The 16,377-nt window shown below is 41.0% G+C and overlaps 1 protein-coding gene across 1 annotated transcript; it reads right to left on the bottom strand.

Annotated features, from left to right (window-relative positions):
* Positions 1 to 1,372: 1,372 nt before the first annotated feature.
* Positions 1,373 to 15,111, bottom strand: dctn2 (dynactin 2 (p50)). The gene is made up of 14 exons (XM_018678925.2): positions 14,890 to 15,111; positions 14,498 to 14,566; positions 10,670 to 10,766; positions 9,592 to 9,653; positions 9,268 to 9,366; positions 7,690 to 7,850; positions 6,990 to 7,143; positions 6,663 to 6,728; positions 6,345 to 6,383; positions 6,037 to 6,114; positions 5,368 to 5,439; positions 4,502 to 4,604; positions 3,285 to 3,376; positions 1,373 to 2,232 (listed from the first exon to the last, which is right to left on the bottom strand). Exons 1-14 carry the CDS (start codon positions 14,923 to 14,925, stop codon positions 2,146 to 2,148), a joined length of 1,215 nt encoding a protein of 404 aa, XP_018534441.1. The 5' UTR covers positions 14,926 to 15,111; the 3' UTR covers positions 1,373 to 2,145.
* Between the last annotated feature and the right edge of the window lie 1,266 nt (positions 15,112 to 16,377).

Below are 16,377 nucleotides of genomic sequence, written 5' to 3'. Positions count from 1 at the left end.
GCCGCCCCACAAGTAGGGGAAAGGGAAAGAAAGCTGGGGTCCATACTCAGCAGTTAAACCCCTCTGAAATAAAATATGACTCTGGCAGTGAGACGCAGCTGCTGACATTCAGTAGAAACCAGTAGCAGTGGTTTATCATATAGACATCTATCCAGCTAATGGGGACATTTAGCAACACTCTGCATCTCAGTAAACTATTAATCCACCTGTGGCGGCTGTTACTTAACTCAGGAGCTGCTGCGTCTGGATGACTCATCAGAGGCTCCTGATCTCTGCCCTACTGTACGTTATCTGTCTGCCCTGGACACTAATACCATCACCTGACACCAGACACGAGCCAGCTTTGTGTTAACCTGCTAATGCCTGATGGATCTGAGGTCGACCTCAGTGAGAGTCGGATAAAACACCTCAGGTTTGATCTCACTGACCTGGATACTTCATCATTCCACAGACATTTTCTTTGTGTCTGAACTCACTGTTGTACGACTTCATTCAGTGTCTAGTTGACTACAGTGCACAATGGTCTTATCAAGTTTTTAAATACTTAAAAACAGATTTCTGGGACCTTTGTTAAAGAGTGGATGGTAGAGAGTCCACAGAGTCATATACAACAGATTTAGTTTTAAACCCAGTTGGTCTGAAATGCCAAGTTACTGCTTTTTTAGGGATAACCCGACAAAAACAAGAGACTTAATGATTTAACATTTTCAGTGTGTGATAATTCTCTCTACAGGGAGTTTTAATGGGACTGAAAATGTGTTAAAGAATGACAGAACAGTTTGCACCAATATCTGTGGAGGCTGAATATCAGTGTACAGTAAGTTTGACCTTTTTTTAATTACATGTTTTGCTGCCACCTAGTGTTCATGATTGGGCATGACAATTATTTACCTACAAAGGAGTATTTTTTATAAAGATTTTGAACACCTGTATGGAACAGGTGAGAATTTAATAATGAAATAAATATGATTTTAAAGGTTGTAACTGTAAAGCACAACGCAAAGTGTTTTACAATACAAAGTCTGGTGTCTATACATACTCTGTGTTGCAAAACCAGCAGCTGATGAGTCATTACCAGGAATGTGTGTCTGTGCTTGTACCTTTTACGATGAAAAGTGTAAGTCATCTTACATCAGCTCTGCACTCATCTGAAACGTTTCACTGTTCAGGGATCTGTCAAGACATGTCCACATACGTAAGGGGAAGAAACAGAAACTTGAATCATTCCAACGCCTTCAGTAATTTGGTAAAGTTCATAAAGTTTAATAATGATAGTATCTGATTTATTATTTTCATCCATCTGATAAAAGAATGAGGTCAGTGATTATGTTTTTAACAGCGACCTTCAGCCCATGAAATCAAACAAGCCGAGTTTATCGCACTTTGTTTTTATTTATTGATCTGTTTCCATGACCACAGATGAACAATACAGTGGACTTGTAGGCAATGACAAAGCAGATTTAAAGTTTTGTCTGTGGCGTCTGGTCTCAGTCATATAATAATATAGTTACAAGCGACTGAGCGTGAAGAAACAATAAGGTACACAGGCATATTTACAAGCTTTCCTTCCGTCACTCGGCCCTGACACCCGCACAAACGTGCTCCTGCTACAACGCTACAGGACAATAGCTGATTTTTTTTCTTTTTTACACAGTCGACAACATCTTAGATGTGTCATCTATCAACCCGACACTACTGTGATCCATTTAATTTGACCAAAGTATACAGTACAAATCTAATATTAGTGTGAGGTTCAAAGGAATGGGAGGAATTTCTTCTGTTCAATACTAATAATTATAAAAACAATCCAGTCTAAAACTCAAGAAGCTTAACAGGGGACTGCGATCAGTGGCATGTATAGAGTGGAGAGATGTGTTTTCAGTTTATATCAATTTGATGCATGAAAAAGGAAGAAGGAAAGGAGGGTGGACAAGAACATTTGGTCTTTTTTTCTGTTATTCCATCTTTTCCAACTTTCTAACATTCCACTTAGTGAAAAAAGGCAGAGGCAGGAGTAGAGAGCAAGAGAGGGACAGCCAGAAAGAACAGAGTTAAACCCAAATCCCCCTCTCTGTGCTCTCTAGCCAACTCTTAATTTGTCCATGTTCTAACACTCCCCTGGACCGGCCCAAACTCTGCCACCGTTTATTTGGAGAGCTTCTTCATCCGCTGATCTAGAGCAGCAAAGTTCTCTTCTATAGCCACCAGATTTTCCTTCATCGTCTGCTGGACCTGGGGGAAAAGAAGCAGGAAATAAGTTAGGTAAGAAGAGACAGAGAGAGAAGAGAGGAGGTATAAGAGTTTGGAGGAGAGAGATACAAGACATTTGAAAACATCATCTATCAACTATCCAACAGGTTAATAAAAATTATCATTACATGCTGCTCTGTTAAATATACTTTTCATCAATCTGTCCTGAATATGCAAATTAAATTTCACAGAGTTAAAAGACACAAATGACTGAAAATGCTAGAGAAAGCCGTCATTATAAAGCATCCAGGAGGCTACAGAATAACTGGCTTTGCTCAATAAGAAATGATGTTTCTGTGAAAGCGTGTCAACGTCAGATTCAATAACCCTCTACAGCCATGGGCCATTTTAGAATACAATGCGAGTCTATGGAAAGTACGACCAGAACTTTTCTGACTTCAGAAGATTTCAAGTTTTAACAAACATCATCAAAAAATAAGGTTTGACTTGACAGGGCACTGCTTTGTCCATTTAGCCAGAAGCCTTGAACTGTGAAAGCACAGGTTGATTATTGACTGCAGAGCCTCTGTCCTCTTAACAGGCTGCTGCACTTTGTTATATTGTTACTGTTGGCCATGAAAAGCTGCCTTCGCTGCACTCTGAAGTGTATTAGAGGACACGTCTTACACTCAATATTCCACATACACAGGAGGTTACAGCTAAGTGGCTGAGTTTGTCACATATTCTCAACATTTTCACTTTTTCTATCAAAAAGAAAACATCTGTAGACAAGAAGATGTTCATCTTAAAAGAACCTGAGCTCCTCACTACATGAAGAGCTCAGGTCCTGTGAGGCTTTGTTCAGACTGCAGGTTGTTTTTAAAATCAGATCTTTAGGCACTATCATTTACAAGTGATCAGATCAGATTTGTGTGTCCAGACATCACCAACCGATCTGATTATCAAAAATCACATTTCATATTTTTGTTTTGTTTAAACAAAAAAAGCAATCTGGATAAGTGCTGTGTGCTGGCGGTCTGAACAAGGCCTAAGAAGTGAGCAGACCACACTCACACAGAGCTCAAGCTTCCTACCTGTGTTAGCAGGGTGTTATTGTCCTTCAGAGAGTTGTTGATCATCTGCTGAGTGGTGTCCAGGTGGGTCAGCAGCTGGCCAAACTGCATGGCTACGGGAACGAGGGGGGGGGTTGATGAAGTGAAATCAAAAGGCGGGAGAGGGGGGAGACAGGATGGACGAATAAGTGTGTAAAAAATCAAATATTGTTTCTGCTCTCAGTCGAAGTGGAGGGGAGTGGAAAGAAGTGTAATTTTAACCTGAAACTGATGAATGACTGCTTGAAAGATTAAACAGAGTATTTGGTTTTACTTGTTTTGCCTTCGTCAGGAGAGAAAAATGAAATCAGTGCAGCCAAACCTTATTGAGCGAGGAACACTCCAGCTGCAGACTGTGACAGATCGCCACAAAGAGAAGCTGGATGATAAATGACCTCTATCAGCTCTCAGAAATGAATTATCAATATAATCTATTAATGCCAAGGTTCTGCTTTCATGTGCTAAATAATAAAAAGATGATAATGTGATATATAATATCATGCATCTCTTTCTCCCTGAGGGGGTGTTTAAACAGTACTGCAAGATTTAGTCTAATTCTATTGCCATTTTCAGTCTCCCGTTCACTGATTTTTTGCCCTTTGTTTTAATAGAATGGCATGGTTTAGACTAATTCCATTATCCGTTTGAATCCTATTTTCGCGTAGTTTTCATCTTTTGTCTCACACACACACACACACACACACACAGACGTTCCCGTTGTGGATGCAAATCTTTCAGACCAAGTATTACTCCCCGGCACAGCGCTGGTTGAAACATGATCCGGGTTCACACCCTGTTGTTATGTTCAGTCTCTACATCCTACATATTTTGAATCTTTAATGCCATTCCCCACCCCCACTAACCTACATACATCCTCTCCTTGAACTCTCATGGGTGTCATTTCAAGGTTCTTCTCTCCTCACATAAAAGAGTAGAACATAAATTATCCAAGTTTTCATTGTTATGATCTTCACTGGGTGAAATCTGCCCCTGGAGCAGTACTATTACAATATTTGCAATATGAACCAATTACTCAACACCAGTACATTCATATAAAGTTATGGAGTAAAGTGATGTGACGGTAAACTCCTCCATTTCCTAACACCTCAATTACTAATATTGCCTCATGACTTACGGAGTCATGTGAGGACACAAACAAAGTCTCGAGCTACAAACCACTTTCAGCTCCTGTGTGTTACCTTGCTCATGCAACTCTTTGACAGCGACGAGCCTCTGCACCACCTGAGGTATGGAAGTGGACAAGGCGTCCCACTTCTGCACCACGTCATAAAGCTGCGACACCTGACAGGCAAACACACACACACACACATACAGTCAGATTAAAATAAAAAAAGCTCCAGCTAAAAGAACATGTTCACTTTGGGAAAAGCCACAGGTTTGCCAACTACAGTGTTATTGTGATCATTTTCATCATAGTGGAAATACGGCTGACACAGCCTGAGGTCACACACCGATACACAGGAAAAGACTGGTACAAAAAACAACCTTTAAACTGTGTAAGTGATTCAATGACATTATTATCCATAATGTCAAATTAAAGCATGTTTTTATACTATCTTCATTCTTTGTGAAGGTAATGATGTCTTACGTCCTGGTCAATAAGTCATAATTACAGTATTTTCTCAAACAGCCATATACAATAACCTGAAAATCTATAAACAGAAACCACTCTGAATGACTTGTCATTCACAGTGATAATATAATTAACACCACCTGCCCTCTACTGGCCTATTAAGGGTAAAACACTTCACACACATGAAAACATTACTCTGGACATGATGCTGAGCTGACACTCACTCATACTGTCTGATGATAAAACTCTCACTGGTTAAAGGTTGTGCCAGCTGTTCGTTAAAAACAGAACTAGATTCAACTTTAATATTTAACTCTCCACTGTTTAGTCTGGCTGCCACAGGCTACACTCTAAATTATTAGTGGAGATTTTCCTAATGAATATCTTCTCACTAAGTTAATGGTTATATTATACAACTTTGAACAGAAACTTCTCAGCTCTCATGAGCATGAGCATAGAGTGATTACTAACCTTGTTTTGTGTGTCAGCATCCTCAATCGCTGCCTTGTGTTTTGCAATCTCATTCATCTTACCGAGGACACTCTGAATGGGAGGAAAAAAAAACTTTAGCAGTCAGACAGATAAGAGGGAAAACAGGGATTCATTAGGGAATTGTCAGTACTGTTTCAGGGCACACTGCACCATCCAACCGTAGGGAAATGTAGCACATTTTAAAAGTTAAGAATCAGTCGTTTCAACAATTGCGGTGAGCCACCTAACTGCTGTCGAGAGACGTCCTATCACTACAGAATTAAAAAAGGAAACAACAAAACAAACAGCATGGTCACAGCTGCAATTGAAATAAACAAATACTTTCCAATAACCCCAAACCCCTTGCAGTTCTATGTCCTGTTTTCTGTTTTTACATTTGTTACACAATATACAACGTGTACTAGACGCTGGCTTTGATTTGCAGGGCGGCACCTTTGCCAGAGCTGGCCTGGCTGTTCCCACACTCATCCCTGTGCTCAGCATAAACAGATGAAATATTGAACTTCTCACTGAACTCTCGATAAGACAGCAAAACAAACACATCTCTCAAAATACTTCAGTTTTACATGCGGTGTGTTTATGGGAAACCACAATGCACAAATCAGTACAAAGCCTCCCTGTGCTGCATGCTGTGCAGGAATTAATTACCTGCAATCTTGCCTCCACTTGATCCAGAGTGGCAGAGTCCAGTGCGCTGACCCTCGCCTGCAGGAGATCTATGGTGTCCTGAAACACACACACACACACACACACACACACACACACACGAGTTATATATATGCTTGAGCACAAAACGTGGTGTTCTTGCTCTTACTACTGGCACAGCAGCAATAAACAAACTTGGAGGAAACTGATGTCATCTTTGAAGTATGACCCAGTTCTCTGGCTGCACATCAGATACACAGCTATGACAAACTCCATACAGTGTGTTCTAAAGAAAGTGGTCGACTTCTCACCATCAAACTGGCTCCTTGTACGCCAGCGCTCAGAGGTCCCTGCAACATAAACACAACGAAGGAAAATATATTTTTAACAGGAGGCAATAAAGCCATCCCCAAAAATTACACAAATCAAGTGGAAGGTTTTATTTCAATTTCACTTTGTGGATGACTACACAGCAAAAGAAGCATGAAAATTCTACTGGTGTGAGAGTGAAAGAGAGGAAGGAGATAAACAGAAATTGGTGTGAATGAGACCGAAAAGCATTAAAGAGGATGTGTGTGTGCGTGCGTGCGTGTGTGTGTGTGTGTGTGTGTGTGTGAGTCACTGTGCACCTGCTTGTCTGATCCTGAGCCAACAGCGATCTCCAGCTCAGCTAGACGCTTCTCCAATTCCGCCATCTACAGGGACAGAACAACAGGCAACACATTGCTGGTGGTGACAACGGCATCCCACAAAACACACATACACACACAAACACCCATGCATATACCTCTCTGCCTTTTGTCCTGTTTATTGCCATCAAATATTCTGACATTCCTCTCATGAGAATGAAAACAAAAACACGTCAAGGAGATCACACCACTGAACCATTTGCTCATTTTGTGAGTGCATTCATCCCAGACACTTGACTGCTGCCACCACCTCCCTTTCCACTTTACCTTGGCAGACTCATTGAATTTCTCCTGCTCTGGTCTGCTGTGCAGCTCGTACAGTACCACTCCATCTGGGCCCTTAGCTGATGGCGTCGGCTTGCTGTCTCCTGCAGCGCTGCCACGGCTGCCCTTGGCCGCCTCCAGCTGGGTGAGCAGACGCCTGTGGGAAGGAAGGAAAGGCGAGACACAAAAGGATTATATGTTCAATATTCTTATCAGTCCCTTTTCACTTCCAGTCTTTTCAGGATCTGTTGTGAACTACAAGGTCAAGGCCAGCTGCTTCGACACTTTTCATTCCTTTCTTTCACTCGTGTTACAGCCTCTGAGTTTCTCTGTGCCTCCTCTCACTTAATCGCTCACCTTCTCCAGCATTTATTTCCCTTCCTCAATCATCTGTCCATCAGTTCCTGTGCTCCCCAGGTGGCACTACACTGAGATCAGTAGGGTTTATGTGTGCAGATACCAGCTATACCGCCTTTTCTTTCTCTCTCTCCCTCTCTCCTTAAATCAGGGTTATAGTCCAGGGCACAGTGAATGAATCCATGCTGACCATCTCTTGCTGACTTTATCCTCTGCCTCTCTCCATCCACTCCCCACCTACTAGCTCATCACTCTGTCAGGGGTCTGATAGCTCGTAGCATCAGGTTTCAGATTCCAGATGCTTGTCTTCTTGCTTTATTGTCTTGTCACCCTCCTCTCAGCTCACCTAGCCAGCGCTCCATCTGGATCGGCCAGGTTGATGTGCGCCTGTGGTCCCAGCAGCGAGTCGAGATGGGCAGAAACCAGCTGCTGTTTGAGCTGGGCTGCCTGCTGGGCGAGTACCACCGGGGTCAGCCGCTCCTCTGCATTGCTTTCCTTTGTGGCAGCCTGCGAGAAAAGGGACACTGAAGTTAAGTACAATGTACAACCAGTAGGGACAATAAAGCCTGGAATTATTATCGTGTTTTTTCAGTTCTTCCTAGTAGTATATAACAATATCTTCTAATGATAAAGTCCATTAAATCAATGCAACCTGAACCCAGATAATGCAGCAGAAATGGAAGAATAGAATAATTAGTTTACTGTATGTAGCAGTAGCATCAGTGCTCGCTACAGGTCTGATGTAGCTGAAGGATTTAACAGGATGCTGCATGAACAATCCACTGTCACAACAATCCCACTTTTAGATTATGGGCATGTAACATCTCCAGACAGCCCACAGTCACACACAGAAACACTGGCGCTACTGCCTACGGCAAGCAAGAGAAAACATCTCATACTTTTGTAAATTACATTCAAAACTTTAAAAAGCCTTTTAAGGCCTTTTCTGAACAAACTCAATTCAGTGTAAGACCTGCAGATGACCCATTTAAAAGCTTTGGGAGGTTTGCAGTGCTTTCCCATGTAAGTGCAAGTAGCAAGTGCAAATTTTGACCACAGTCAGAACGGCCACAATTATGAGAAAAACCACCAGGAAGAAAAATGGCAGAATTGCCCTTTAACAGTCTTTGAACTGTCACTCAGATTCTGGTGATTCCTGCATGATAAGTTATGATGACACTCTCTCCCAGGCATGCAGCCTTTGACATTCACAACATTATCCCAGATGAATTCGAACACATCACTTGGAGCATGTCAGCTGCCCTGGGGAGGTTTTTCATAAGTCTAAATTGAGAGGCTGTGGCAGAAAAGCAGCTTGTTCTCAGAGTAAGACTGCATATTCTGTCAGTATGACCTGCATGAGCAAAAAACCAACAGATACTGTCACTGAAACTGCTCAGTCAGAGCAACAGACTCTGCTCTGTGTGCAGTCGAGTTGACGACACCCAAGGTTTAATTAGCTTCCTGGGTTGCAGGGTCTTTGTACGTTTGAAACACAGTTCTGTGCACTGGTTTTAATCAAAGCTCATTTTCTCTCGTAGGGATGTCAAGAGAGGCGAATGCCAAAGTTCAGAAAAAAGAGATGAAGATACTTCTCATTCTACGATACGATAAGTTCCACAGACATCGTAGGTAATATAGATGTCATTTTTCTAGGACTGGTGGAGGCAGCGTCAAATAGAAAGCTAAGAAGAAGGAAGGATCTGTGAACTGCGACACCACACTATTTATCTGTCACCATGTTAGTCCCTCTATTGTTTTCTATTTTTTGCCATGGTATCATATTGTGATATTTCAGTTATATTGGTACTGTACTGTTCTATTTAAAAAAGCACAGACAGCAAGATAAAGGCTAGATAGTCAGTGTCTGCCAAGTCTTATGGGCAACGGAGAAGTGTGCTTGAGGGCATGTGTGTCTTGTCACCTGGATGGCGTCCACCTCCTGGGTGAGTTCCTGGATCTCGTTCACCAAGCGCTGATACTTCTGCTGGGGCGTCTCCTTCACTCCACAGCCCTCTCCAAGCTAACAAAAAAAAAAAAATATGAGAGGAGGGAAAAAACACAACAACAAAGCAGGTGTAGCACAGACAGAGCCTCCCTGAAACGATCACACACCATGTCAGACTCTTTGACTTTATCAGGAAACACGTGTAGAATGTGAAATAAAAAGCATAACGATGCTGTTATCCTTGAAAGGGAGCATCTTCTGAGAGAATAAAGAGTACAGCAATGAATACAATGTACTCACAATTTCAAATTCTCCTGACTCATAGCCCACTCTTCTGCTTTTACTGATTCTGTCTGAGAAGTCTGTGAAAAGGAGACAAATGGATTTTAAGAGAAATCGAGAAACAGACACAAAAAAGCAGACCAGAGTCTGTATGAAGCCCAGACTGAGACAGAACAAGATCTGGGGTTTTAAATCACCAAAGAGATGGATCAGCTTTGTTACAGCCGTAACGGAGGAGCAGCATTTTGAAGCAACAGCAGCTGTTAACTGCTGTTAATACAACTACTGTTGTATTTTGTAAAGGATGCTGTGTGCAACGTTTCATGTTTTTTTAACATGTTTTTTGTTTACTTATAGTCAATTAAAGTTCCTCCTCCGTTAAGATTAAATCCTGCATTTTGTAGAAACTATTCTGAAAAGATAGGCAACGTTGTTTTGTGTAGTTATTTGTTTTGTGTATATTTACAATGATTTTAAGTCACTGATTGTTATCTAAAAGGAAACAGCAAACAACAACACACTAAGGCACGCTTAAAATAAAGGAAGGTGTGCTGATAATTTAGTGAAAGTCTTGTATATTTGTTGTTGTCAACCGATCCCATGAAAAGACCAAAACCAACGGTGTGTTCGTCCTGTTTTTTCTAACTTCCTCAGCCTGTCTGTTGCTCTCCATTTGTTCCAGCTGAAGATACAAATATTTAAAGTAGGTCAGTTTTATTTAGAATAGATTACTCAAAGAGTCACTAGGTGTATTTAATGGGGATCTTTTTCAGCCACAGATTCATAATGCTGGTTAAAATAAATATGTGCGATCAACTGAAGATAGACTGGACTTAAATGCAGGATCATCTCATCCAGTGCAACAGCTTGGCTCATTGTGTAATGTGTTTTTAATAATTTGTGTACGACAATGGAGGCTGAAAGCACAGAGAAATAAGCTGTATGATCCTTTAAATACATTGCTTCATTGCTGGTTTTGATCTTTTCAAAAAATCTGCTTATTATGACACGTATGGAGAATATCAGCAGGCCTGTCCCTTCAGTCAACAAGTCAACATGCACAGATAAGTGTTTTTTTCATCCACTGCAAACTGACCAAGTCCCTTGGTGCTGACGTGCTTGTCTTTGAACTTGTCATAGGCTGCGTTGGGGTTGACCACAATCCTCTCCACACTCTCACTGCAGAGCTCCTCCTGTCGTCGGAAACATCAGGAAATAAAGTCAGATGAGCGAACACAAAATCATAAAGGGTACGTTAGGACTCCAGAGACAGCAAACACTTAAAAATGAGCCTTGGCTTACTGAGTCAGTGAGCAAAAAGTCTCGAAGCTCAAGGCAAGTTTGAAAAATGTTGACAGGTTGGTAAGATCTGAGAGGAAATCCTACACTTGATCACTGCCCCAGAAATACGATTTCAAAGACACTGAATTATGCGTTTGAGTCCACGGGTGTGTAATCGCTCACCAGGGTCAGATACCCTCAGAAATGAAAAACCTTTGTAGGCATGAATCATGAAATTTCTTTAGGGCTGTCTTGGGGGGAACCAGATGATTTCAACATAATTTGAAGTAGCAGGCAAGAGACAGATGAGCAAAATTAGACATCATGGCCATGTCCAGACCATAAATATATACAATATCTTTAATATTTCAAGAAAAATACCTCATTATAAAAATATATACTTAATGAGGCATAAGTCTACTATGGTAAAAACAATGTTACATGACAACTAATGCTAGAAACTACTACATTCACATTTCTAAATGATGGTTTTTTGATTAGTGATTTTGGGGAGTACACAAGACTCATTTGATCAACACCTCCTTGTGATCAATAATGATGAGCTAGAGGCTATGGGTAGGATTAAAACACCACTGACACATACAGATCAATGACATGAGTCCGGGCTCACACAAAGATTCGGATAAATAAATAAAAATAAAAAAAGGACACACCAACGAAACACACAGAACACAAGACGGTTACACAGATGTCGGGAGGGAGGGAGGGAGGGAGAGGAGGAGGTGGAGGAAGAGGAGGAGAGTTAGTCAGGCTCTTACCAGCTCCTTGGGTTTCCAAAGAGAGTTAGAGAAAGTAACGGAAGAGCAGAGGGAGAGAGAAAAGTTTGGAGGGGGAGAGAGAAAGAGAGAGGGAGGGAGAGAGAGAGAGACAACACAGATTAATGTGGTTATCACATGCCATGCACACAACAGGAACAGTTGGCCAGGGTCGGGGAAAGATAAGAAAGAAAGCAGTGTTCTGAGAGTTTCTGCTAAAAACCCTGGAGACACTTTGTTCAGACAGCGTGTGATGTCTCCAGTTCTTTCTCTCTTCCCCAATGATCCATTAACACCACAGAGTAACTTTCTCTTTTGATCCTATACCGGACTTTATAATGCAGCGTGACCATAATGCTCTGACAGAGAGCATTGAAGGTCTCACAACATTAAGTTATGGATGTAGGGTGTTGGTGTTGAGTCATGAGTCAGAGTGAAGGGTAACGGGTGGTTTAAGGGCGCCTAAAAGAAGTCAAGAGATGAAAAAGGCTTGAAAATTCTAAAATGCATTCTGTTACAGAAACTGATATTTATCATAAATCATTCTTAGTTACATGCAGTTCACCTGAAATGAATCTGCTAGTATATTCAAGTTAAGGCCCCTGTACAAAGTGTGATTTTGGCCTGTCACCGACAAACATAATGATGTCTTTAATCATGACTCCAAAAGATGCTGTGATCCTACAGAGCGCAGAGAGACGTGTCCACCGACAGCTGATTTAGAGCTTTGGTGACCACAGATAGCCTGCTTCAAAGTTCTGACAGTGTTAGAAATATAGGACTATATTCTCAATGTGACTGCTGCTGTGACCAACATTTACAAACCAATCGATCTTAATATGACATCAAATTAGGGACATAAAAATACAATTTCATTTCCCGTGATATAACATGAGGCCAGGAACAGCTATGGCTCCAAAAACTGAGTCTGTAGCTCAAGACTGAAACTGACAAAGAAACTGTCATCTCAACATGTGATAGGCATAAACCAAAAAGATGGAGGCAAAACAAAAAGGAATTTGTGGAACTCTGGCAAAGAAGGAAATCTTGGTATTTTGTCTGCTTGTATTTTCAAAATGTTGATGATTTGTTTCTGCTTGCATTTGTTTTCTAATAACATCATGATGCTATGATTCATCCAATAATCTGACGTGAACCAAAGTTAATAATTAAGTCTGAAGCATATTGTGACTTACATTATATCCATCTCACAGTATGACATGCAGTGAACCAGTAGGATGTTAACACACAGTGTACAGAGGCCTTTAAACTGTCCAGTTAGTCAGAACAGAGGTTAGGTTAGCCAGGAAGCAACTGTTAGAACATGATGACAGGTTAACAAGGGAAATCTCTACAACAAATAAACACTTTTTAGTCTCTTCTCAGAGCCCCACACTCACACAGACACACACTTGAGCCTTCACTGCTTTATCAAAGCATGACTGAGTGAAAAGGAGAATTAAAGTGCTGCTGAAGACCCAGCATTATCCTTATAGCCCTTGAAAAGTTTAAATGAGCAACACAAATAGGAGGGAAAAAAATCAATCTCTTGCACTTCAAAACAATCAAAAAGTGATGAATTACAGAGTACAAAAGGGTCACTCCATTAATCTAGCTCTCATTTCATCACAATCAGCAGAGGTAGGAAAAGTGGACATGAGATTCGAAGAAAACATGCATAAAAAGCATGGCATTAAGCTCACTGAGAGTAAAATGGAGAGCCAGTCTTACTTGTACAAACTAGGGTCCCAGGAAGGGTGGGGAAGAGTCAAAACAAGGACAAGGGTATGGGAAGAGCAAATGTGGACACATGGAAGGGAAAATGCCAATTAGGATTCACTCAGCTGGTCAGTAAAAAGCCTAGACATGTTTAAAGCAAAGTCAGACCAGCTTCACCTGAATGTTTACAAAGCGTTTCCCAGTTAAAAAGGACTGAACTCTGCTCAGTGTTTAGGTTGGCTGACAGTGAAAAAAGCCATTTCTAAGTATCACAAAACCACCATCATGACCTATGATCATGTGAGCGATTTTGTTACCCGAGTCCTTTACAGATTGTGCATGGATGCTACTTTGGGAGAGAGGTTTACTGTCTTCCCTTACTCATTTCTCTCCATGCGTAAATAAGCAGACATACTAATCAGTGTTATATATAAAGGATAATTTTTACAGGTGCTTCAAAGGGCAGCTCAGTATCAAATGAAATATGAATTGGACATACTCTGACATAGTTACTTTGGAAACTTTTCAAATGAATTAGATTTATTCATGAAGTGTCATTAAGTCAAGAGGCAGTGATACACTCACTTATCAGTTTAGTAAAGTTTACTAAAACTAATGCAGTCTAACACTGCACTGTGTTATGTTCACAGGTGTTCCTAATATTTTGCACCCTATTCACATGACCTAAGGAAGGCTAAACAACAGACAAAGCCTCTTTGTATGGTGAAGTACAGGTCAACAGCAGAACTGTACATTAAAACTATGCAACACTGTTGTACGTTAGGTTTGGTTGGGTGTGCCTAATAAACTGACAAGTTGGTTTATAACCACCTCTTGACTTCATGACGACTAACAGCTCAATAATTAACATCAGGTAACATCAGATTACTTACAAGTACTGCTGATCTACAATCAGTGCTTTGCCATGTAGGCAGTAATACGGCTTATACTATGTCAAGAACATGCATGGTTAGGTATTTAATCGTAACAGGAATAATGTACACTAAGTAAAACAAAGAAATCAGCAGTTTGTCCTAGATTTTAAATAAAAACATTGGTTAGCTAGTTAGTTAGCTTAATGTGCAGCGAATTAGCTAAGTGACAGTCTGCAAACTGCCAAGCCCAGTGACAACAAAACGTCCACCTACCGACTCAAACTGTGCCTGGTCATCCTCTGGAAGGTCACCGGTCTCATACACGTCCGGCTCGTTGAAGGCCTGTTGAAACAATAAGGTAAACAATATGTCAAACGATCACATATTCCGTTTACTGATGTTAGCCTGGCCAACGCCCCGGCCCATTCAACAACACGCATCCAACTAGCCACCCTTTCTCCCAACTAGACTCTATTACACTATTACACAACAATGCTGGAAAAGCCTGACAACTAAAATATGCAACTATTAGTTGTATAGTCATTGCAAACAATAAGACAACGGAGGCAACAGCAGGGGTGTTAGCGAACCTAGCTGTCACAGCTTGCGGCTAGCGTTGCCACATAGCCATATAGCTAATCTGTCTGTTAGCATTAGCCACTTACAATTCCTGGCAAGTTCGCGTATTTAGGATCAGCCATTGTCAGCGGGAAGCAAAGACGAGACCAACAAAATCACGACAGAATCTGATAACAGTTCTTAAAACGTGTAAATTGTCGATGGACCGTATCGAAATGTAACAAAAGCTAACGGTAGATGAGCCAGCAGTCTCTCAGCCGGCGGACCCTTCCAGGCTGATGTGGTCACTCGCTTGATTTGACAGCGTGTACGTTGGGTTTCTCACAAGCACAGGCGCGCGGGCGGTGCCGTGTTCGCTTAAAGCATTGTGAGAGAGTTCGACGGCCTGCCAGCGGCAACAAAACAAACATCCCCGGGAAAGTGGCGCGTCGTTGCGCATGCGTTCCATTTGACCAATACGATTTAACGGTCCCGTCTCTGTTGTTTAGCATCGTTTTTTTTTTATTTCCCCTTCAAATACAATATTTTCTGCTGCACTAATGATTCATTTAACAACTATTTTACTTTAACAACAAAATTATTTTGTGTTTAATATCAAAAGGCACATGTTTGAATTGTAACAGAGGCGTCACATGGTGGCGCTAAAGGCACGAGCAAACAACTGAATCAATGGGCCAAAGATGGCAGACTGAGAAGATGATTCACTCTGTTGGAAAATAAAATACCCACCGTACCTAAAGTGGTTTCATACTATTCTATTCTCTGTGTGTGTGTTACATTTGTTACATAGCATGAAAACAAATTAATAGGAATTGCCTATCTTAAATTAATTATTACATTGCATGCACAGTGACTTATATGCCATATATTAACTGGTAACTCAGCAGCTGTTTTTTACACAATACTGGAAAATGAATGAAACTGTGTTTTGAGAAATCTGCTTTTCTTCCTTCCCATAACTAGTAGCCTATTACTGCTACTGTTGATCAATCACAAACAAATCTGTAGGGCAGTGCCAATGTAGGCTGATTAAGCTGCAGTGAAATCTCATGCACTGTGAGACATAGATATGTTTTCAGTGTAAACATACTACAAGTATCATTATTCATTCTTACTGTAGTTCTTGTCTTGTACATCCTTGGCAACGTGGGTGTGATAACAGTTATTAAAACATGTAAATTATCAATGAACTGTATCAAATAAAGGGACACATGAAGATCAGTTTACTCATGAGGGATAATAAGCCTGTGAAAACAGTTCATGTCCTCCTTGGACTTGAGACCTAAAAATTATCAGAGAGAATCTGTGTTACAAACTTGGGGTGTGGAATTTGAAGGACCTTTGTATTTACCACACAGGGAGTGTCTGATGAAAGTCACAGGTTTATCATGGAGAGTCCAAAATCCAGCTCTTTTTTAAAAAACTTTAACCTTATGAAGGACTTGAAATCAGGACATATTTCTAATCTGTCTTGCCTGCTCCCTGACTTTGAGCTGGTGCAGTGCTCCAACGATGGAGAGCCCTTTAAATCTTTTGGCAAAAATCATGGAGCCTTTGGTTCCCACATGACTATC

The sequence above is a fragment of the Lates calcarifer genome, linkage group LG12 (assembly GCF_001640805.2).
Source record: "Lates calcarifer isolate ASB-BC8 linkage group LG12, TLL_Latcal_v3, whole genome shotgun sequence".
NCBI lineage: Eukaryota > Metazoa > Chordata > Actinopteri > Centropomidae > Lates > Lates calcarifer.
The sequence above is the reverse complement of the archived record's forward strand: the minus strand, read 5'-3'. Positions and strand labels throughout refer to the sequence as shown.